The 25,185-nt window shown below is 45.4% G+C and overlaps 1 protein-coding gene across 2 annotated transcripts in view; it reads left to right on the top strand.

The window, feature by feature from the left end:
• Positions 1-925: 925 nt before the first annotated feature.
• The window catches only part of LOC120896632 (protein crumbs), a 31,391-nt gene continuing 7,131 nt past the window's right edge, over positions 926-25,185 (top strand). Inside the window, exons 1-5 of one of the 2 annotated variants that reach the window (XM_040300887.1) lie at positions 926-2,538; positions 17,155-17,295; positions 22,612-23,820; positions 24,050-24,262; positions 24,478-25,172. In XM_040300887.1, coding sequence (XP_040156821.1) covers positions 2,481-2,538; positions 17,155-17,295; positions 22,612-23,820; positions 24,050-24,262; positions 24,478-25,172 — 2,316 coding nt within the window. In that variant the 5' untranslated portion in view covers positions 926-2,480. The remainder of the gene's footprint in view (positions 2,539-17,154; positions 17,296-22,611; positions 23,821-24,049; positions 24,263-24,477; positions 25,173-25,185) is intronic. The other variant, XM_040300888.1, reaches the window with a different exon arrangement.

The following is a 25,185-nucleotide window of genomic DNA, read 5'->3' as shown; positions in this document are numbered from 1 at the left end:
GACAAATTTTGTTGGAGTTTTTTTCAAGTCAACTTCAAAACATGTGCTATTAACTAACCGTTAGAGAGAAAAGGCGCCTAGTATGATCCCTTGTCAATAAACAATACTCGCTAGGTGAAATTTTCGTTTGATAGTTTTCCTAGAAGGAGTTTTCTTTTGATATATCAACTGATCTTTATTACCTTTTTTTCGTGTTCATCTGAAGTCAAAAATAATAGATTATCTTTGAATTATGAGATCATTACGATAAGTCAGATTGTCTAACTATCGTCAGTATACATTTTGTTGTAAATCGATTTATTTATGTATAGATTTTTTTCTCTATTTTATTTCTGTTTTGTTTTATTTAGTAAGAGTTAGAGTTAGTTAGGTATTTAGAGTTAGCTGTTTGTTTTTAGTGAAATGAACAAATCCTAGTGAATTTAATTACAAGAACATTCATTAAAAACAAAAACAATTCGGAGAGAAAAACTAACTCTGACCTATTGTAAGTTAACCCTTATCCTTTACTATTTATCTTACTCATTCGTTACCATTTTGCTAAGTCAATACTAAACTGTACTCAAAAGCAAAAGAAACATAAAAAACTTTAATTTTATGCCAGTGACTAATTACCCGGCGCCTTTAGTGTGTACCGCACTGTAAAAGCTTAGCTCAAAAATTTATCTTGATAAAATGGGACCTGATGTATCGGTATAGTCTACTTTATTTATTTTTTGTAAACAGCAAGTAATACGTTTATCTTAGTTTAAAGTTCTTAAAATCAGCAACTTGCAGTATTATAAAATTTAAATATTTGCTCATAGAAAATTATTAACCGATTCCAAACGGCAGCCTCTACTGTTGATTTTCACCTGTCCACACCAACACTATCATGCTGCGCCTACACATACCTGCAGTTTCTAGCAGCACACGGTGGCTGCATTAGCAAGGGCTCATTTGTTTGGCCCCGTGTAGTCCCTTGCAGTGTGTTGCGCCGTTCACTGTGCGTGTAACGGAGCTGCCCGTCGTGTCATTGTGTGTTTCATTCTGTATCATTCGTTGTGCGTAGTGATTTGTGCTAAAACTTCCCATTAGTCAACCACCGATCCCCCAAAACGGGTAGAATTCAACCTGCGTGTGAGGTTTCGTAGCAGCGGCGCAAACAGCACAATCCCACAAGGGTGCGTGAGAGCCAACCACCAGCTAACACACCAACACACCGGTGGGATCCATTAGCCGTGTGCCGTCACGCCGTGCGTCGTTTCTCCCGTGTGTCTCGCCGTCCGGTTGTCATGGTGTTCAAACGCCAAAGCGTGTCTCGTGTCGTTGTGTAGGCACGGGCTTTCCGCAAACCGCGATGCGTACGCGAACGACGGCCGCCAGTTGAGTTCGAAGTTTGGTCGCGTACGGACGGGTCCCACACTGACGGCGGTCCGGACCAGTGGCCGTTTTTTTTTAAATATAAAGCGACCGGTCAGCGTGGCTCGGGAAAATCGGTGGCAGCCCAACTCTCCCCCACATTTGTTTTACCATCACAGCTGCACTAAACGCGAACACGTGTGCAAAGTGGCCAGTTTGTGAAATGTGGCGCTTACCTCTAGAGGGACGTTTAATGTTTTGAAATCGAATCGTGCTGCGTTTAATGTGTAATTGTTGTGTCTGTCCCTGAGAGCATAAGAGCGTCCGGTAAAATGCGTGATCAGTGTTTACGCCCCCCATCTTTATGCGCGTTGAGATAAAACGAAATTGCTAGCGCTATAGATCCGCACAGGGGGACTTGCTTGTCTCCCCAGTTCTTTGCGTTTGTGTGTTACGTAGGTCTGTGTATATGTGTGTGTAAGTGGATATGTGTTTAGAAGGGCAGAAAAGTGTTCTACGAGAGAAGATGACAAATTTTGCATTTAAAAAAGGAAATCATTAATCGAAGCTGCTTACCCCATTTCCTTTCTGTTGGGCGGGTTTTTGGCGAGATTTAGCAACACGGGTGAAATTTTACTTCCCCCGCTTCCCGCCCCTTTTCCCGGGATTGCGACGAGAGAGTAGAAAGGAAACATCGAGCATGCGATCGTGCTCTGGCGGGAAGAAAAGCGACAACGAGCAGCATCAACGGCGAGGGTAGCTTCAAACGCCCCAAACGCGTCATCAAACGGTAGTGTAACGGTGCTCTGTGCGTGTATGCGTGTTTGTGTGTGTGTCCGCAGTTTTTTTGTTGCGTTATCTCCTCCACCCTGCGTTGTTTTGCTTTGCACTTGTATTGTGCCGGCGGAAAATTGTGAATGTGAATGCGAAGAAGAGCCTGCAAGAGATAGTGATAGTGTGGTGCGGCGGATGTGAAGCAAAAAAATATATATATTGGGAGAAAATCTAACAGGCAGGTGTGTGTGTGTGTTCACGAGATAGTCGACGCACGAGTCGAGAAAGTGCATTGGCGGTGCATACGCCGTTCGAAAAGGGAAGGAAAGAAATCTAGACGCAAGCTACGAACCCCCCAGCGCAAGATGAGGATCCGCAGTTTGGTGCTGGCTCCGGTCACCACCCTTGGGGTGTTTGTTATTGGTAAGTGTTTGAGCTTTTCTGTTGCTGGCTAGCTTTTCTCACCCCTTTGGCAGCAGCTTCGTGTAAAGATAGTTTGTTGTTGGAAAGCTCCAACATGATAATAAATCACACCTCCATTCGAACACCAGGGTGCAAGGCCTATTTGCATTTCTCTTCAACCAGTTTCAGTTCTACTCTCAATTTAAAAAAAAGCATCGTAGATGCGAGCACCACTTAGGGATAGCGCGGGCAAAAACACAAACACCGCGCCACCTTCGAGCTGGTTTGGGCGGGTGGGTAGTGGGAGGTGTGTGTTGCAATGTGAGCGTCACCGTCGTCTAGCCCGCGTGTGCTATAGGTACCGTGCCCTGTGCATGAGTCATGCGTTGGAATTTTAACACCGTCAGCGCCATTACTACCACAGCGACAGCCGCTGATGGGGTGGCTTTAATGCCATCGGTACCCACCACCGCAGCGACAGTCACGACGCTCCACGTTCATCGTTACGATCTTTGCTATCTCTTTCACGGTGTCACGTATCGTTGAGTTTTGCATTTTTAAGTTTGATTTTATAATTAAGTATACGCTTCCATCGTTAATTGGAGCTGGTTAGAATGCGTTCCCGCCTGCGTACCTATGCACACCATGGAACGATTACATGTAAAGCCTTTTCTTGTACGTCAAACGGGGGAATATTTCATTTTATAAACATTTTATCTCCCACTAACGATCAGCGCCTTTCGGTTACAAATTCAAAGCACGAAAGACGCCCGTTTGATGGGACGAACAGCCAGGAGCCAGGTGCCTAAACCGCCGCCTAAACCTCTAACGCACACGCTCACACTACCTCTGTGTGCTACCTGTTCGCACACAACGCCAGACAAGCATAAAAGCATCGCTCCGTGCGGATGAGAAGATCGGTACAAACACATTCCAATTCCCAGCGATCGACCCCTTGGCAGCATGTAAGAACAGGGAGAAACGCTTCTTAAGAAAGTGCCAACCTGTATTTGTGTTTCCAAGTGTCTGGCTGTGTGTGTGTGTGTGTGCGTGGGACTTTGAACACACACACTGTTTGCAATGGGTATACCCATTTCCGTTCCCGCTCTCGCTCAAGTCACTGTATAGGGGTGGGTTTCGTGATGGTGATGATGACGGTTAAAGAACACAGCGGGAATCAGCAAAAACCAGAAATCATCATCAACCAGCGCAAGAACCACTCGGCGAAACACGGCGTACAAATGATCGCATCGTCTTCGACGTGAAGCGAAGAAGCGACCCCAGACCACAATCGTAGCAAGCGTACTACACAAACGATAAGGGAAAGAACGATCCAAACAAAAGCGAGCAGAGAGAAAGATCGCCGTGAAAAGACACCACACGCACACACACACTTACACACAAATGTACATGCAGGGGTTCGTCTTTTTCGTACGGTTGAAGTCTTTCGTTTGGCGGCCCTACCTTTCACTGACCCTGCGGAGCAGCGTAAATTTTGGGTTTCTCGGATCAGTTCGGCGTGATCGTACCAATTTTAAGGGAAAACTCCGACTGTCCTTCCCTTTCGCCTCGTAGCTAATTGCACACGGTTTTATGGTGGATCGTAGTTTGGGAAGCGATGGTGTACACTTGGGCTAACAGCGCTCGGTTCCCTTCGAGTTTGGACGGGATGGATAGCAAATCCGGGAAACAATGAAGCTATTGCGAGCAGATCACAACCAGCATGGTGTCGTAAAATTCTAATTTCAAACAACAAGACATCCCATGCTGTTGATGAGGCAGGTAACAAACAAATAGACATTCTGCTGACATTCAGAATCTTTGCCTCTTCCTGTTCGGTGCGTTTGCTGGGAAGGAAGGTTCTGTGGGAACCTTTCTTTCGCCTCACTGTTAATGTGTTGATGGTTTGACTAGGAAATTACTGCTTGTTATCGGCCAGAAGGTAGTATTCCAGTGGAGGAAAAATCATTTCCCCCACTGAAACGACATTTTAACGATCGTCCGTTTCAAAAATGCTCTCAATTATTCCAGTAGATTAAGCTATTAAAATGTTATAAAGTTTGCATGAAGCAAACTTCATTCTATAGCTAGTGCTTATTTTTGCACAATTTACACCTCGTTCTTAATCCAATCGATTAGACATGGTGCATTAAAGCCTTTCTATTTTTACCCTTTTTGCGTGATACAATCGCGTCCTTGATAGTTGAAAGTACTGACCTTACGAGCAACGGGATTAGAGGCTAGTGAAGAAACAACTTCCCCGTGCACGTAAGAAAAACACGCGCGTACTTGAGCGATGAGACTCACGTTACACGGAGGCAGCATACGTCACAGAGGAGGTCACTTTGACAGATCGATAAATTACCGTCCCTTCCTCCGTGAGTGCCGCCCATTTGCGATCGATACACGTTCCGGCACGGCAGCGAATGCTGCACGGAAACCGATGCCATTTAGCGTAATGCAATTAGCACAATGCAAACGATTCGCTTTGTCTTGCCGTTTGCTTGAGGCATAAATTCCCCGAAGGAATGTACAACATTTCATGAGATTTGTTATTTATTCCCTCAACAAAACATTCCACCTTTGAATGCTTACTGCCTTACTTTTTGAGCGACAAAAATCTGACATAAAACGCCCAGCTTGCGCTGTTGCTATCCTGCCGCGTGAAATAGTTTGGCCTCACATTCTTCGGAGAAATTAATGTTCGAGAAGTAAAAATAGACCTCAACCCAGGTCCGTTCCAGCCTGCCACCATGGAAACCGTTTCTCTATTGAGCTTCTTTCAAAACTTCTTGAAAATGCTGCTTACGCTGCTCCCCTCCCCAACGAACCTGACAAACTTTCGCAACATGGCGTAATCTCTCGCGCATATATGCTTTCTTTCACACCTCAGCGTAACAGCACGCTCGATCGTTCGTTCGTCCGTTCGGTCGTCATTCGAATGCCAGCTCAGTGCGGTCCACCGAAAGACGCAGAAGAACTAAAAGCCATCGCAACCCGCTGGCCCCAAGGTTGAAAGCACTCAGCTTCGGTCACCCGTTGCCGGACGGCGCAGAGAAATGAGGCCACCGCCAAAAGACCACCACTTACAGCGGGCCCAGCGGAAGAACTTACGGCCTGAAAGCGAAGCCTTCACAGCCGCTCCCTCGTAAACCGGATGGTTTGAAAGTGTACACAGCCAGCGTCGACTCCTTCCTTCCTTGTGGCGGCTGTGCCGGTGACCGCAATGACGCGACGTCAATTCCGTGGTTCCACTCGAAAAGGGGCATCGAACATCTTGATCTGGGGCAAGCTCACTTCGGCTGTGTGTAGAGCGTCCAGAACAGGCCGGTGGCGTCCCTTAAACCGATAGCACCAAGCAAACAACCAAACCTGTTTCTGGTGCTGGTTTTTTTGACGGGGCTATTTCGGGGTTTCACGTTTCATCGGTGTCCTGTGGAATAGGGCGCAAGGGACGGAATCGGTGGTGTATACAAGCGAGCAAGTGAAGGCACATTCTTGCGCACCGAAAATCGATCAGAGATCGTCTGGCAGGCGTGACCTTTTTTGCCCCCTTTTGCTCTGCTTTTCATTTAAGCTGAAGGCATTTAAGACGGGGTCGCACGGAGGATCATGTGTGTGGGAGATGTTTTACGTCATGAATAGCATCTAAGACATTGAAAAAGGGCCGGTTTCGATTAACGAAAGGATGTTGCGGTTTAATGGGTCTTCGTTTGGTCATTACTTGCAGATTTTGTTAATTGTTACAATCAAACAGTTTTATTTTTGATTGCTCCACTATACTCTCCCTGTTGTGTGCAAAATGCCATTGAAATGAAAAAAATCACTAAACTGTTTACAATAAGCAGTGTTTATAAGTAAAGTAATTCGTTTAAAAACAAATATCTTCATGCATGAATTCGACTACGAGCTTCCCCACGTAGCTAAACTCGCAACACCGTACACCGAATGGCCCAACCATTGTTTTACAATCTCCCCACACCCACACGCGATAAGTTCCATGCGGTGGAAGAAAAACAACACCAGCAAGTTACCGAAACCACCCACTAATTAAGCCATTTTTGTACACACGGTTTCAATTTTTCACACCTTCATGCGAATCACATGTACCGTTCATTTGCATGCCGAATCGGGTTAATCGTCATGCCGACCTCGAACTCCTCATATGCGACTGTCGTTTTACGGAACGTTCACGCTGGTAGAATAGCGCACTTTTTGGGAAACAAATATGATAATGATTCATCTAGTTACTGTTGCGGGTGCAGCAACCGCAAATTGTTGGTAGTGTTGACTGCCTGTTTGCGTTGCCATGGTTGCCGTCACTTTCATAGATTCGTGTGTTTGATGTCGCTCAAACCAATTCAAACTATTCCACCAACCGTACGCACTGCTCGCTGCACTGGCAACCAAATTCAAATAAACAGACTAATTGCACATACACCGATGAATGACTTTCGCCCTATGCGAGGTAACAGTAGTGAAACAAACTTGTAGCGTTGCCTGCAATTGTTTTTCTTCATATTGCTGGGCGGTAAGGTTTGCAGCCGGTCCCGTTGTTGGGGTTTACACAATTATTTGTTTATGTTTTACGACGAGTTGCAGTACTGTCGCTAAGGGAACGGAGCAGGGTAAGGTAATTGAAAGGGTGGTTTTATGCAAGGTTTTAGTTGGTAGAAAACGAGGTAGCCAAAACAAGCAACGTGTTTAAATGAATGTTTTAAAATAAAAGTAAACAAACTGCTCAATGTGGTGAAAGCTTTATATAAGAGTTCACCTTGTAGCTGTTCTATGCTATTGTATGCTGAAATGAATTTAAAAAGTTATTTTTATACATTTCTTTGTACGGACGTGTTAATAACTTATTGAGTTTTTTACACGTAGTTTTTTATTCTAAGACCGCTTTTTTTAAATATTGCTTAAATGAATTGTAATGGGTTCACAACTATCGTTTTTGTTCTCCAAAAATGTAGCATTTAAAACACCCTATCATAAAGTTGTCTATATGAATATGAGGCCGTTTTACCTACATGCTGTAAATCAGGTTGTAAATCAAACCTGTTCCAGCCCATGTGCCAACAATGCAACAATTATTGCATTATTCACTCGCTCACTAACCCAACCTTTTGTACTCGGAAATGCACCTTTTTACCCTGCCAAACCCAGATTTTTTTCCATACCGCTTCCATATACAACCTTTCTTTCGCCTATCTCATCAGGTGGTTCGCTTGAATTGAAAAAAGGGGGCCCTTTGAACATTTGAAAACGGTTGACGGGAAGTGGCACCAATTGCTACGCACCAGTGGCATCGAACCAAACCCAACATTGCCACCGATCGGGTGTCCTCACCTGAACGTTGCATTTTTAACACCCACACACATCGGTTGGGCACGGTGTGTGTGTGACAATGTGCATCGAGCTACTGCTACTACTTTAAGTGGATAATGTGGTACGGAACATCGTGTTTTACTCATATTTTTCCCAAGCATACAGGCACGTAGGTTCCTTTTGCTGAAGAAACTGACCACTTAAAGCACTTAAAGTAGTATCGATTTTATCGCACTTCGACCCTGCCGAGTCGAATATCACCTTGGGTGGATGTGTTTGAAGTTCAAGCTGCAATCGGTTCGAGGTGGTGTGTGTTGTGGAGTTGGACCGGGTTAGTGAAAAAACGCCCTACCCAGTACGTACTACCACAAAATGGATGTAATAAAGTACATCAAATGCGACTGTTGGTAGGGCACAACGCATAATCTGCCTAGAGCTTCTTTTTGCCTTCAACCGACACTGGTCGACTGAGTCACGTGACCACCGTTCGCCGTATGACCTCATATTTGTCCTCAATGTTTTCTACCTACATACTTTTATTCTGTTTTTAGCACCTTCTCCAAAGGCCGTGTGCTAATTACCGTCTTACGCTATTACCGGGGGATGGTTATGAAAGTAAAAAAAACTCATTTGCACCCAAAGCCCAAAAGGAGCTCAAAGTGTGCGCCCCAAGATTTGTCGCCAACTCTTATCTCTCACGCCCTATGCGACATGCAAACGAAATAATAACATTACCAGAGCTACCAGAGTATTTAGATCGAATTTCGTTAACCACCGCACCAACCACACCGTATGCTAATGATGTTGCTGGATGGTGAGAATGGTGTTTGTTTGCTGCGTATGCTGCGGCTAACAGGAGTTGCCTAATGTCGGCATTTTGCTTCTTATAAGCGGCACACTCCAAACACTCCGCGACACAAGCCTCGATTTCTTCGATAAGACCAAATGACCCAAGCACACACAGAGTGTCGCAATGGACGCGGAATCGTAGCAAAACTACTTCGTTTAATACTTAATGATCTTGCAGGTGAGTGAGCTAAAGTGAGTTTTGATTGCGGCATGCACCGTGCGATGAATGGAACGATATGATTGATAATGTATCAGTTTTACTGAGCGATTTCTTTGAAATAATAATTATTTTCCCTATCAAGCGATGCTTGCACGTGCACGAAATTAAATTTTGAAGCGGTCTAAATATATAAAAAACCTCCTCAACACACAAAACCCATTCGTAATCTGATCGACCGCCATTCATCTGTTCCCCGCGTGCAGCTGAGTGACACACCGTGACAGCTTTACTAGAGCCACAGAAAAATAGGAGAGGGATGGTGAATTTTGATGAAAAATGCCGCGGAAGCATTCCACCTAAAGCATTCGCGTTAAACTATGGCCGTTCAGTGCATGGTTCGCTTCTTTTTTTACTTCTTTTTTCAATACTTACATAACTATTACGACCGGCTACTTTTTGTGTATGAACGATCTGTATGGTAGGTATTGCGTTCGGCCAGACGGCGTTTGGGGAGCCCTCAACCATAATAATACACGTGATTGATCTGTTAGCGGGGCTGTGGGGCTTGGGATCGCTTCGATTTTGTGATTTACCCGAGACTCTATTTCATTCAAGTTTCGGTCTCTTTTGCACCGTACGTTTGGTGCATGTGATCGAAAACCTCGAAAACCTTTCGCTACATCTGCAAAAAGGTTTTCCTTATTTAGTTCCCAAAAATTGAGGATTATTTATATTTTTTATTGCTTGTTGAACACTGCATGCAGTGTTAAGTAATAGTTAATTGAACACCATTGTAAAATAAATCTATCCAAAATGTTGTTGTAAAACTACATTTTACAGTTTTCCGAATTCATATTTTTCAATATATACAATATACAAGGCTTTCAAAACTGTTATTCCTATGGCTGGAAGAAGTTATATTTGGTTTTGTGACTTATCTTTTGTATGATTAAACACTAATTTTCGAATAACCTCCATCCATAACCAATAATTCAATAAGCAAATTGTGGAGGCCCATAGAATAGATAACACAAGAACGCTTTCTGACGTAAATTTATATTTAACTTCCAAATTAAGCTACCTTACATAATAATGATTCAATCTCGATCGAAACACTGTATAACTTAATCTGAGCAATGCCTTTCATGATTTCTCCTGCTTATTTATTTTTCATTCCTTCCAAAACATACATCCGACAATACAAAACAACACTTCTCTCAATGTGACTGTTTTAATGTCGAAAAAAACAATACATAAAACACACCGCACGGCACTGGAAAAGAAAGGAAACGATCATTTGTTTACCGAACTGCCCCAAACTGCTCACAGTTACTCCAAGATGCAACATACTTACCAGTACACGCCATTCCACATACATTCCAGCGTCTGTTTATGCTTCTTCCTGCATCATTACACTGCGGAGCCTTAACTGCGCCATCATTAGGAACAACCGACAAAGTGCAGCCACTCCATTAGCGTCTTTTAATGATACTTCCTCGACCAGCAGCACTACGACGACGACTACAGCGTCGACGATGGATATGCGAACAAAACGTGATCGATGGACGAGCGAAGCTGAGGAAACCAAATGCAACATTGTTGAATGCGCTTTAGCGCTCCGAAGAATGTGGCTTCTTCATCATTTGAATTCGTCGTTTCGAGTCTAGAATTCAATAGCCTACTCTACCGTGCACGTTGAGTTTATTTTCTGCACGAATCGAAAGCTTTCAATAAGTTCATGCGGGGTAAAAGGGTGGTAATTTATTTCCCCACCATCGACATTGCGTTCATGAATCGACCAACAAATCACGTCTGCCGTACACCGATTGGTCGTGAGATTAGATTTGGTTTACTGTTTTGGTGCACGATCTTGCGCTTGCTCACGATCGAAACTACCGGAATTGGCTCCGAACGTACGTGGACAGTGCTATGACGCTTTTTTGTGAGAACGGGTGTATGATCGAATGTGCATAAAGTGAATCGTAATTGTAATCACCATCATTAGCCTGTAGGGGAAATGGGTTGGAATTGAATTGTGCTGTTTGTCGGCACATGTTTCGTAATTAGACGCGATCGTAATTAGAATCTTAGAACCACAAGCACCCACTGTAACGAACCTGCGAACATTGAACCTTGGAAGTCACGGGGAAAGCCCGCACATCACCTTCGTACATCGGTGTTCACGCCACGGAGGAACCATTTGTCCACCGATTATTTACACCCCGAGCCACGCCGGCCCGCTGGGAAGCGGTGATGTAAAAGTTACGCATCGCGAAATTTTCTGTCAAGTGGTTTCAGTGGTTTGCTTCAGTTCGGATTCGTTTTATTTTCCTTCGCCTTCGCTTTCATACGCCCCACTCCCGCATCACGCAATAGTGGCGCAGCGCACACGAGAAGGCGAATTTTGCGCGACATTTGTTTTGGTTCACGGGGCACGTAATTATGCTGCAACGGGCCGCACTGCTCCAACCCATCCGGTTGTTGGGGTTGCGTTTTGCCCAAAAGGTTTAACGCTTTTTTTTTTTTTGGGAGTGGATTTGCAACGGCAACTAAGTCGTCGTACGCTTCATTGTGACTGTCAAGCGGAAATAAATTAGCTGTTTAAGTCGTGGCTTAGTTATTTCATCTTTCGTGGTTTGGAAAACAGCCGCGCCCTCGATAAAAAGGAAGGGCATGGGAGAATGTATTTTAAAATCAAATGAATAGTGATACTATGAAACAATTAAAAAAAAACTCTAAAAACTATTCCAACCGAACAAACCAGATGGAATGTAACGAAATACTTAGACAAACAAATGGCAATAAAAATCAATCAAAGAACAAAATCAATCGCAACAAGCAATTACTGGCATCGATTATCTCCTGTCTGATAAGCGACCCAGAAACGGCACGTACCGCTCCAGGGTTGTTTTACAACCTCTCTCTTTTATTTGCTGTTCGTTTGTCGTTTGTTCCTCGATTGCAATAACCAAACACGCTCGCAAACACAGATTAGCAGCCGGTAGGTGTGAAATGACAAAAAAAAATCATCAACCCGCTCTACATGAACGTTATCAGTGGCGTAGGTGGAAAAATATAAAGATACAAATCGATGTTCCTGTCAACTTCGTATTGTGACTATAAAAAAACCTGCCTTACACGCGGCGAAAAAGATAAGGTATCTTTTCGCTTCTTCTAAGTGCTAACCGCATAAAATAGACCATACTGGTTAAACTGACCTTGAGGGAAAAGTCCTTTTCATTTTAGAATCTATATCAACAAAACCCCTCTTAAGTGAAACCATTTGAATATTTGCGCAGGAAATTGATTCGTTAAAATGTGGATCGTTTAATGCGTTTGGCGATCGGAAAGGAAAATCTGGTTTACACTCATTCTGCGCAAGGTCACACTGTGCTGCAACCTCGACCATGCAGCTTTTTACCCCACAGCATTTTCACCCACCATGGTTTCACTTTCGTTGTTGTCCAGCCGAACAACAAGCCTTCACGTAACCTCTTGCAATGTGGTGTATCTCCATTTTGCTTTCCATTATCGCTCCGCCTCCACTTTCGGCGGCGGTGATAGAAAAACGGTCTCTTTTTTGTTTTGTTTTTTTCTACTTGCAAAACACCTTGAAAGAAGTAGCTCCATTTTCCGACTTTATCTCAACAGGTAGCGCTGCAAACAGTGTGCGTAAAAGAGAAATAGAGAAATAGAGACACAGAGAGAGAGAGAGAGAGAGAGAGAAAAGACGAATACAAATAAAACACGGTCATTAACCCACCGAACTCACGCGGCGTTGGGGCGCGCAAATTATCTTATTTTTACCGAACCGATTCGCCGATTTCCTCTTTCACCTTCGCGTTAAACCGTGTGGCGAAAATTAGCGAATGGAAAGAGCGGAGGGAAAACAACAACAATCGAGAACAATCATTGCAGAAGAGCTTTTTGGATTAATTCAGTTTGCTTTTTACACCTTTCACCCAATTAACTACATCCCTGGGCAGTGTTAACGTGCATATGCAAAGAGATGAACGATTGCACTGAGTTAATTGGAATGTAATAGTCGGCCGATTTGTTGCTGGCTTTGTGATGTGCATATCACTTGCAATTCATTGCGATACATTTGTTTTCCTTTATTGTTTAAAACCACGAAAGATCAATTCCGTGACCTTCTACGAAATGAAGTCTCGTTTTACCCTCCTGGCCGTGGAATTTAATCGTTCGCTTTCTATCACCATGTTTTCGGCTAATTAGTGTACTGCTGGAAAGTTTTACAGCCAAGGCTCGTGCAAACTAAACGGTGGAGGCGTTCAAGCATCCTTGGCTGCAGTATGCACGTGTTGCATCCGCCAGTATACGAACTTCGACACGGTCAATGTCGATCGATCGCGAACGATTGGCACGCACAAACGAGCTTAACCGAGGAGTGGAGCAGTTGGAAGCAGCACTGGTAGCCGAGATCAACAGCAGCAGCACTAAAACGATGCCATTCTGTTTTATGTGAGAGACTTGTGCAATGCTTAACAGGGCATAGCTAATGCGTCAACCTAGAATATGTGCACCATTTGCACAGTGTCACGTGTTGTAGCGTAAGCACAGCATATTGCACGAAATGCTTAAGTATGTGCTTAGAGATTATCTCTCTTTGCATGGTGCATGATCTAATTCATGTACCCATTAATCAACTATTATCTTTATCGGAGCATCTATAGTTTACCTACGAGTAGTATAAAATCAAGTAAAATTCTCCAGAAACCAGGCCTAATACAAACCCTTTAAATGCAAAGTTTATTTTGATTGTCTAATTGATTGCTTGAACATCTTCATATGACGCATTAAGCAAATAGGTTCAGCGTTCACTCTTCTAACCATGGCAAGATTAATGATCAGCCAGATGAATCACGGCTCGGTACACACTCTTTGAAAACAATGCGACTGCATAATTAATGTTCATTACCGGAAGCACTTTGTTTGTGTACCCTGCAGCAGGGCAATACCTTCTTGCTGTCTTTGCGGTCCGGTAAAAGATTTGCAATCCCTCCATATAGCCCACTCCAACCAAACTGCGCCAGCATATATTAAAACAAAACACAAAAGCCTTCACCTTACAGAGTGGTACGACTGGTTTGTTTGCCACTTTGCAAACACAAGACGCCTCCAAACAGAAGTCAAACAACGGAGAAACGGAAACGGTAGCGCAAGGTATTGTTCTACCAATCGGAACCGGCGATACAATTGCAAACATTTTCATTAAACTATAAGTCACTTACGAATGCAAAACGCATCTTTTTTCCCCTAAATGCATTACAAACACACTTTTATGAATGCTTCGGAGGGTGATCCTTGATCCTTCTAAGAAGATTTTACCATCGTCTTTAAGATTTGTTGACCGGTTACGGTCTGCTGTTTCTGAGTTTGGCTCATACAATTCCGTTTTCAGCTCAAGATCTACGATCGCGTTGTCCAATGCGTATCGCTGCCGAGACTGGCTGCCGCGAGCTTACAGAACCGTGACCACCGTGACGGCACTGACCCCAAAATGAACGGTTCTACTCACTTCAACACCATTGTAAAGTTCATTCCCTACCAGTGCCGGGCGACGGTTAATCTTAGACCACACAGCATAGATAAATGGTTTCGGCGTGATCGGCATCACATGTACCTACACTCACCCACCAGTACCTTCAGTACAGCAATGAATCAGCGTAGAAACTGTGTAGATGGAATGTATTTGCGACCAGTTTGTGCAGGCGGCTGACCAGGCGATGGTTCATTTTTACCCCATTCACAAACATTGACATTAAGTCGAAACATAGCAAATTGTCCAAAGGTTAGAAGTGTTTTTTTTTATTTGATTAACAGTCACGTTTGGTATTTCTTCATCTGGGGCACACGCGCTCCGAAACTGTTTTGGAACGATCGGAAATGAGTAACGCATTTTCTATACATCCTTAAGTATCGTTCTTTTATAAATCATTATAAACATGATCTTAAATTGTTTAAAATACACGATCGTTATGACACCGAATATGGACTTTCTTAGTCTTTATATATAGCGAACATTCATTTCTAAACCATTATTTATGAATTCAGCGAAAAAAAAAACTATCTTAATTTGAATATCACACCTTCTTCTTCACAGCTCAACTCATTACATTGATTCACTTAACGAACCAAAGGAAATCCCTCAAGTGATCGCTAATTAAACTCTAATCCCACCCATCTCTCATTCTCCTGCCACCAAACCACTGGACCGCATATCTGGTCGTCTATTTTTCTCACGATCCCCTATCCGGGGCGTCATTTGTTTGCCCCTTATTATTTTTCGCCTCAGTTTCCGCCGCCTTACCGTGGCGGAAAATTCGCCGCATTATGACCGGTCGATATAACGCCTGTTTTCACTTTCACGTACATGACAACTTTCTTCGATCGCAATAGCAACCACCGGGCGGTGAAATTGTCTTTAATCCATGCACGCAGTAAATTTGTGATGAAAATTACATTCCGTATTACGGGACCCTGCACGCTGCCACCGTCAGCTGCCGAGCTGAGGTGCACCTACCCAAAACGCGCCTCTACCGAGCTATTAACATTCATGGGCAGCATGTTAATGAAATTATCTTCACCTGCTTCAATTTTGCTACGCAGCATCGCAGGTGGGAAACAACTTGAAACTGTTCCACGACCGGTGGTCTCGATCCGCATGGCGTGTGGTGCCTGGGAAAAGCGGGAACACCAGCACGGGTAGCACTCAGCATGGTTGAGAAAGTACGAAACAATGCGTTTGCATAAGACTCGGCGATGGCTGGTACGATAGATGTTGTGACAGAGTGGCGGTATGTGGTGACGGAGCGTCATGTCACCGTTATGATGGAGAAAGATCACGCGATCAGCATATGACGACAGGATTGTGACAAAAAAAGAACAATATCTTCCATCGCCCGCTAGTGCAGCTACTCTTGCTTGGCGTAAGGCGGGACAGATGGATAGAAAATTATGCGAATTTCTAGCGGGTTTTGATGAGATCCACTGAATGGATTAATCTATCGACGTGACGATTACGTTGTGTGTGTGTGATTTTGTGGTGAGTGTGGTCGGGTAAAAGTGGGTGAAAAATAAATTGATGTGTCTAACAACCGAACGTGATTTGGAACGCGTTTTGCGTCTCCGTTCGTAGGTTTGTTCGGTTGTCAACCTCCCAGTGCTGAACGCTGAAAACGTCGCCATGACAAGGGATTTTAAATAAAAGATCGACACCTTTTTGTTACTGTCCGATTCCAAAGATCCAGAGATTCTTAAAGCAATCAACTGTTTCTGCAATGTCATGACTTCTATCTACATAACGGTATGTCTGGGTCTTCCAAATGACCAAACAGTTTGACTCATTGGTAGAAGCATGTTAAATTATAAATGCGATAAAGATACAAGCAGCGGCGGATTGACACGAGCGGAGACCCTCCGCGGTCACACGCCTTTCTGAAGTGTCGAGCGAGAAGTTGTATGAATAATTCTAAACTAGAGAAGAATTCAGAATCAAATTTACTTGTGAGCGGGGGATGGGTTTCTGTTGGAAACTGTTATAAGGTTCCAATTTTGGGGACCCCACGAGGACAATAACAAAAGTGAATAAGCAATAGCAAGAATAAAAGTAAACTTACCTTTGCACCTAAGCAGTAGTTTCTAATCCGTCCATGGATACAAGTGTATTTAAATTGCTGCCTATCCTCAACAATCATCGACTTGTTCATACAACCGAGTACGCGTAATTGTTGTGTTACAATAGAACTATTTACTTCTAATGAAAATTGTTCTACATTAAGCCGATTATCTTAAAGCAATCAAATACTTTTAGCATCGTCACCCGAAATAAATTGTTGTATGCAGTTTCACAAAATTTCTACTAGTCACATCTGGTAACCCAAGATCAAGATAAAAGTCAATTAAGAGTCGCTCTATATTCAAATTATTCTTTCAAACAACTCAAGTCATACAGACCACGCAAAATGTCTAAAACTCGACGCCTTCGTCCTAGACACCTTCTTCTACTACTACAAAAATCAGCACATAAAAGCAACCAACTCCGAAATGTTTTGGCATTTGCTCGGCTTTGGTATTCGCATTAGTAAGCTAACCATCAGACCATTTTCAATCCAAGACTCAGGCTCTAACAATAATACACCCATAAAAACAACCCGGGGATGAAGAACACCGTTCCGTTAATTTATTGCTACTGAATTCGTAATAAATTGCATCGCCAAATAGATCGCTTTAATTTAATGTTTCATATTTTTTGTTCTGTTTGCTTCGCTCTCCTTTTGCAGTGATCCTTCAGTGCTCGGTACAGACCGTGACGGCGATACAGACGGAAAAGGAAGCCTACTTCAATGGCTCTGCCTACCTGAGGTTAAAGACGCCAATGACCCTATGGAGCTATTCGGCGATTAGTTTCAAGTCGTGCCGAGGTAAGTCCGCGCCGCGTTGAGGCTTTTTGCTATTCTTCTTCCACTTCCTGTTTCCACAAGAGAGATCTCCTTCTCACTGGCCTGCCACCCAGTGCGCCAATCACGGACGTGGTGGTTCTGTTTGTGCAACGGTAGCACGCCAACGGCTACTTTCAAGTTCATGGGAAAGGGTTTTTTGTTATACGCGCAGTTGGGTGGGCATGGGTGGAAAATTCTGCACTGCAATCTGGTTGGGGGCGTCGTTGGGACCTCTATCTCTCTCTTTCCCATTTATAGAGGGAAGGAATGTTTTTCCGCAACGTCTAGAACAACGGCAACGGTCAGTTGACGCTTTCGTTACGCTTCGGCTGCAGGGATCGACAAACCGTACCTCTAATAAACCGACCCCATCCCGTGCCTCCTTCCACCCAGCTGACCGCAAAATCGAATGGCTAAGTCCACGGTTCGGTGCAGCCCCTCCGGGGGGTTGCGGTGAGCGGTTGCCGTAATGAAAAACCATAATAAAATTGAACCAAAAAAGATGACCGGGGCTCGATCGTCGCTGCGGACAATCGCTAGTTGTGATGCGCCAATGCTCTCCCCCGTTCGTGCAGTGTTTGGAAGGGAGTAGTTCACCGAGTAAGACAACCTCCCGCATGAACGTTCGACGGGCTAGAATGATGCAATTTCAATACCATGAGCACGTGGAGCGCGTTTCGTTTTGCTAGCTAGCCTTGCGGTTTGGTAGAGTGTATGTAACGGTAGCGTAATCGAAGCACATAAACACAAAGCACGGTGCAAAGCGAAACCGAAAAAAGAAGCGGTTTAATTTTGCGATAGGTTGGTAAATAAAGCCCACTCTAGAGGGTTAAAAAGGGGGAGAAACAAATCACTGAGTTTGTGCAGAAGAGTGATCAACAGTCCGTTTTGCCAGAATGGAAAAGCGGAGAGTAGGAATAATAATGGGCTCATGTTTGCTATTCAATGAGAATGAAGCGGTTGGCTTTTATTATGATAGCTTATTAAGTCGCTGCTTGCGAGAGAATGAGGCAAAGCGAATTTAATCTCAGCTGCGCTCGAAGTCTAAAACAACACGTTAAAAATCATCTCCAAAAAAAGGGCGAAACCACTTTTCCGAGCCTTTTCTTGCTATCAACGAGCATTAATGAAAAGAGTGCGATATGAGCTATCTGTTATTTTAACATGTTTTCTCATAAGCAGTCCATCCTATCGAACCATAAATTCCACAACAATGGTAATGGTCTCAGGGAACATTTGAAGCTTTCGCTGTGATGAACAACAGTGCCACCATTGTTCGTACGATCGTCACACCGCCCTCACGCCTTGCCGGCATGTTTGTACCTTTCGATGAAAACAGGTATGTGTGTGCTTGTGATATTTGAATACCGCCCTTCGAAAACAATCTGACAGAAAATCCCATCCATGAGAAACAACCGAAAATGAACAATGACGCGAAACACATTCCGATTCAAATAATTGGAACATTCTCTTCTAACGGACACTTTCACTGTCCACTGCGTACTCTCACCGCGTGAAATCGAACACAGTTATCCGCACGAAAGGGAACGGATCTGTTTTTTGGGATGCAAAATGCTTCAATAAAAAACAAAAAACAATCACACCATCTCTCACACACTTTTCCGATGTACAATGTAATGATTGCATTGGCGGGGAGCTGTGCAAAGATTTAATAGACCGGAAAAAAGGCGTCGTTTCGTATCGACTTCAATGTTCGTGCGTTTGTAGCGCAAGGTGTTTTGAGCGGTCTAACGCTTCCCAAAAAAAATACAACGAGAAAGGATAAGGGTCTGGTTGCGTTTTGTACGTGAATCGGAAAGCAACAGTTCCGTTTTTGTTGGTAAGACTGGTATGTGCAAGCGATGAATTTGAGATCAAAAATTTCTCTTTCATCGTCGATCTGTGAAGCCATTAATCATACACTTGCTGCACCTTGTGTAAAGTCACACCCTACAACCATGCAGGAAAGTAACAGGCTAACATGGAAACGATAAGGCTAATTCAAATTATCCTAGTGTGACGGGAGAGATGCTGTGTATTGAACGGTGTGTTCTCTTGCATTTGGATACTTTTGCTAACAAGTGCATGTTTTGTGGATATTAATTAGTTGCAATCTGTGTACCTGAAGATGCGATTGTAATTAATACTGTTGTATTGATGGTACCGTCCACTACATACACTAGCGGTTGCATCAAATAGAACATGAGATTACTAAAAATCTATTTAAAATCAGGATCGCCGCAAACATAGTTTACATTAGGTACTAATACACAATACCTGGCAGACGAAGTGATTTAATAAAATAAGCAATAAAAAACTGAAGTAAAACATCTAAAGTGATTTGATATAATAGTATTACCTCATCAATAAACAGAGTGGCACAAAATAAGTCTCTACTGCTGTTCGTTAAAATCTTCATGATTTTAGAGGTAGGCAAACCATCATTTCCTCATTATGCGCTATATTTATACGTTATTGTAATGCATTGAGATAATCAAACGAAAACCAATCTAAACCCACCGTACAGCATTTATCTTTTTATGACTTCTGGAAATTTGATAAATTGATCTTTGAACAACATTTGGAGTGATCATGAATATGGATCGAGAGAAAATCTAGGTAAAAACCATTAAACAAAGGTATCTAAAGCTATTCCACAAACGACCGACATATTCAACACACACTATTAAAGCAGTATTAATTCCCATTCCCGCTCGTACTAATCATACCTCCCAAAACTTCATTTTCCCATACTGAAAACGATTCACAGCACATCCCTAACAAAATTACACACCGAGTTGAGTCATGCATCGTCATCGTCGTTTATGGCACACGGCCACACTAACGGTTCGGCGGGTCTGCATGCAACCACCAAAGCTGCACCAACTGCATCCAAACCGGTGGTGGTTTACGTTGCGCCATACTCGCATACATGAATGTTCTGTTGTACCAATGTTGCAAATGTACGAAATTAGTACCACCTTCAATAGCGCATGTGCCAAGTATGCACATACAAAGCAAACCAACTGCATTGTGCCCATTTTTTTGGGGTTGTATTTAATTCTTGCATGCTCAAACAACCAATGCAGAAGTTAGCTCGCATGCTAGCCCAGACATGCGCAGCTGCGCTGCCCGACTCATTTGTTGACTCACTATCGGCATGCCGCAAACCTACACGATCGGCCACGGTATTCCGAACGCCTATTTCGGCTGCATTTGCTTGCGGAACGAAAACCGGATTTTTGGTCTCCGGCGTTTTTTTTGCGTCAGCACCTTTCCGCTGTAGTTGGCCAACCCTTCTTGCCGGTTAGGCCCCAAAATAGGCCACACGGAAAGGCAAAATAGGAAGTAGGCGCTTGTCGGGTGTCACGCGCAAAGCAAATTTCGAAACATTCCCTTTCGGGCTGCGATGGTGTGAACTGGAGCTGCTTGAAGCTGATCTTGTCCCTTCTCGCAAGCGCACAGAGTTTCCCGTTCCGGTCACATCGCCCATTAACCCTGTTCCCGTGTTTGCGATCCCGACGTGTGTGTGTGTGTGTGGATATTCTTTATTGCTCCGCCAGCAGTTCCAGTTCCAGATTTTGCCCTCCTAACCTGGCGTCAGGGAGAAATGTGTGACCACTTCAACACACACCGAGCACTTGTTTTGTTTTTTCGAAGCTCCGTTAGTGGAAAGGAAACAACTCCTTCCTGTGCTGCGTGCTATAAACACCGACCCCCTGGTGCAATTCTGAACGATGTGACAGTTTAGAGAGCGAGCGCTAAGAAAGCCGTGACGTAGCGCATTTCGGTGCGTTTTGCGGCTTCCCTTCCGTTAGACGGGTGGGCTGCTCTAGTCGTTTGTTTTTTCCAATCCTCTCCCTCTTCCCCGCTAACCACCGTTCCCGTTCACCGTGTGTGTGACCGAGTGGTGCTTAAAACGGTTCATTAAAGCCACGGACAAATAACGCGCGAGTGACAACGGCCGGACACCGACAAACGCTGACCATGCGCAGCCGCTCGCACATGTTTTGCTGTACTTGGGGAAAATGAGTTTTGGTTTTGTTGGGGTTTTTTTCCATGTTCATGCTTCGTGTTGGGTGCATTTTTCGTTCAGCTTCATTCAATGTACACACATGCTCTGCCCCCAGTGTAGCGTAGTTCCTTTTTCCGGACGGCAGTCATTCATCGTGGGTGACAAATTAGGTGTGTCGCGCCAAAGTGGGTCACAAACCACACGGGATGAACTAATTGCTTCCTGGTCAAATCATGCACAAATGAGCTTAAAACTCACGAAATTCGATGTGAGTGGACCAAAATTGGGACTGAAATGATCATTTGTGTAATAACACCACAAGTACAGTCGTTCAGCTAATGAGTAGAGCATAACCAACCTCAAAGATCCGCAGTCCGCAAAGACCATTGGTTCAAAACTGATCTGCACTTAACTCTCCAGTTTATGATGCAAACAAAATGGGGCCATTGTCTTATAGCTAGCCACATACCTGACGTTTTTGGTCCGATTGAGACCCAATAACAACTAAAAACGCAAATAACGATCTTGAACGTTCCATCAAACAACGCATGACTGAACTCGTGTTTGTTGTCTTACTTAAATTGCCATTTAGGTAAGGATCTTGAGCTGTAAGCCATAAGCCATAAAAATGTATACCATGTTTTACTGCTTTCCTATGCAAATCGCATCACTCGCGTGAGATGTTTATCACAACGTGCTATAAATGACGCTGCCTCCGAGGTTAACTACATTTCTGATCAATCAGGGGTTCCGAGTGCGTTACTTTCACGATCTCCGCTGCTGAGATCCGGAGCTCGTAGCAACCTTTGCCGTTCGCGCAAATGCAACGAGGACAACGTTCACTGGAGCAGCACACAACCGGCAACGATTCTCATCGCGTGATCCAGTTTCATGCGGATGGCGCTCTAACCCGTAGCCTACTATTCAAACACGGTGTGTCTATGACTATTTCATCTGCCAAAACAATGTGCTCTATGGCGAAAGCTACCGTGCCGTAACGATCGAAGTTTTGGGATTGTTTGCCAAAGGGTCTAATCTATTCTTCCTTCAAAGCTATAACCGTTCCTTACTGGGTCAACCCAGGCATTGAAGAGCGGTTTCTTTTTCTCTCTACCCAATTTCCATACAATGCCATCGCCCACGCCATACCCCAGTTCGTACCTTGCTTCCTCCTTCGCGATGTACATCTCCTTTTTCTAACCTATCACAGACCTCCTAGAGACTCGTACCACATTCACCCACCACCAATAAACTCTCCGCTTCTGTTCGTTTCCTTCCTGCAGGTGGAGAAATTCTCTCCCAGCGCTATTCAGGTCACGCCCTACTGGTGTCCGTCCTGCCCGACTGGGTATCGATCGTGCTGTCGACGCCGGCCCAGCAACCGATCGAGGCCCGCGTGACCGGCCGCCTGCTGGACAACCGGTGGCACACGCTCGAGCTCATCTACCAGGCCGGCACGCTGTACTGCGTGATCGACAAGCAGTCGACCCCGATCGCGAACCAGAGCTACAACGCGCAGCTAATACACGACCAGGAGATCAAGAACGAGGCGGCCGTCCTGATCCTCGGCAAGCAGTACTCGGGCTGCCTGCTGCACGGCCCCGGCCTGGTGTTCAACTCGAGCGCGATGAACGCGGAAGCGGTCGTGTTTGGACCGTGTCCGCTCGCAGCCGGACCCTGCTCGGACCACGACGTGCTGGAGGGCGTCCCGGTCGACTACTGTTCGCACGATCCGTGCATGCAGCATGGGACGTGCATCTCGCGATCGGACTCGTACGAGTGTCACTGCACTGCGCGGTTTAAGGGCAAAAACTGTGAGATCGACATGGGGCCGCCCTGCTTGTCGTACCCGTGCCAGCACGGAGGGACCTGTCTGGAGGACAGCAAGGGCGAATATCGTTGCACGTGTGCGCCGGGCTACACGGGTGCGGTGTGCGACACGGAGCTGAGCGTACATCCGCTGTGCGAGAAGAACCCGTGCGCCAACAATGGGACGTGCCGGGTCGCGCCCGGTACGAACACTGTCGAGTGTGAGTGTCTGAAGGGATTCATCGGGATGCGGTGCGAGATCAACTGGGACGACTGCAAGCCGAACGTGTGCCTCAATGGGGGCCGCTGCATCGACGGCGTGGATGCGTTCACCTGTGACTGCAAGGGGACGGGCTATGGTGGCACCCTCTGCCAGAACAACATCGACGAGTGTCTAGCGAACCCGTGCCAGAACGGTGGCACCTGCTTCGACACGTACGGGTCGTTCCTGTGCGACTGTCCGTCCGGTTTTACCGGGCCCAAGTGTCAGATGAGCGTGAACGAGTGCAAATCGCAACCGTGCCAGAATGGAGGCACCTGCATCGACACGCGGGAAGGATTCGAGTGTCGCTGCATCCCTGGCTACAATGGAGCGCTCTGCGAGCTGGAACCAGGCTGTGGCCAGTGTCCACAGGACTCGGAGTGTATCGCGGGACGGTGCGTCTGCAAACCGGGAACTACAGGTAGGGCAAAACGATCTTATTCGGACAATCATTGATCACCGAACACCGGGCAGTAGCCTCAACTAGTACATCAACCGTAGAGTAGCTTGATAAGCACTTCAAAATTCAAAATTTATCTACAAAACACACCCTTTCTCTCTCTTTCTCCCTCTCTCTCTGTATTCCACCCATATTGGCTACTCCGTTTTACTTTCCCCTTTTTCGACCATTCGGCTCCACTTCGCTGTAGGCATGGTAGGGCTTTGCGTAGAGCAGGTCACTGCCGCCGCCACCGCCACGATCGCGACCAACGTCAATGCCGCCGGCACAAGTGCACAGAAATCTCAGGCCCTCACTAATGCATGCGCTAGCTATTGCTACAACGGTGCCAGCTGCGTCCCGGCCCCGGGACCCGCCGGCTTCGCTCAAAATTTTACCTGTCTTTGTGCTAGCGGATACACAGGTTGGCTTATATTACGCAAATTACCACAAAACTTAGTATTAGTTAGTAGCTTAGTGTCTAGTGCACACCGGCACGCTCTGTTTGCACCTCTTAGATAGTAACTGTGGAAGCAATCGATAATTTTGCTACCAGAGAATACTTGGTAGCAATATTGAAGATTTTCTTTCACCTACAGCAACCCCGCATGCTAATACACACTCTTCTTTAAACGCCAGGAACGCGCTGCGAATCTCCGATCGCACTCCCGTACTCCGACGAATGCAACTGTCTGAACGGGGGCAGCTGCACACCGAACGGTTCGGCCTGCCTTTGCCCACCCGGGTACGATGGGGCGCGCTGTGAGCAGCCCGTCGGCAACGGGCTTTGCAGTCCGGCCAACTGTGCCGAACCGTACCGGTGCATCGGCGGCAAGTGCCAGTGCCCGGACAACATGAACTGTGACAATCCGTGCGCTTCGTCGCCCTGCCTGCACAACGGGTCGTGCTATCTGCAGGGCCAGGGATACGCCTGCAAATGCACGTCCGGGTTTGAGGGCAAGCGGTGCGAGAACGACATCGACGAGTGCAAGAAGGACGGTATCTGCGGCAACGGCATCTGCCAGAACACGCCCGGTTCGTTCCGGTGCTTCTGTACGCCCGGCTACACCGGCCTCAACTGCGATCTGGACGTGGACGAGTGCCTGAGCCATCCGTGCAAGAACAACGCCGAGTGTCAGAACAAGCAGAACGATTACGAGTGCATCTGTCCGGCGGGCTACACGGGCAAGGATTGCAGCGTGGACATTGATGAGTGTGAGAGCAACCCGTGCTCGAAGGGTTCGAGCTGTGTCGATCAGGTGGCGAACTTTACGTGTATGTGCGTGCCGGGCATGACCGGTCGGCTGTGTGAGATCGATATTGACGACTGTGAGGTAAGCAAAATGG

Source organism: Anopheles arabiensis, chromosome 2 (genome assembly GCF_016920715.1).
Source record: "Anopheles arabiensis isolate DONGOLA chromosome 2, AaraD3, whole genome shotgun sequence".
In the NCBI taxonomy this organism is placed as follows: Eukaryota; Metazoa; Arthropoda; class Insecta; order Diptera; family Culicidae; genus Anopheles; species Anopheles arabiensis.
This window is presented reverse-complemented; position numbering and strand designations above follow the sequence as displayed.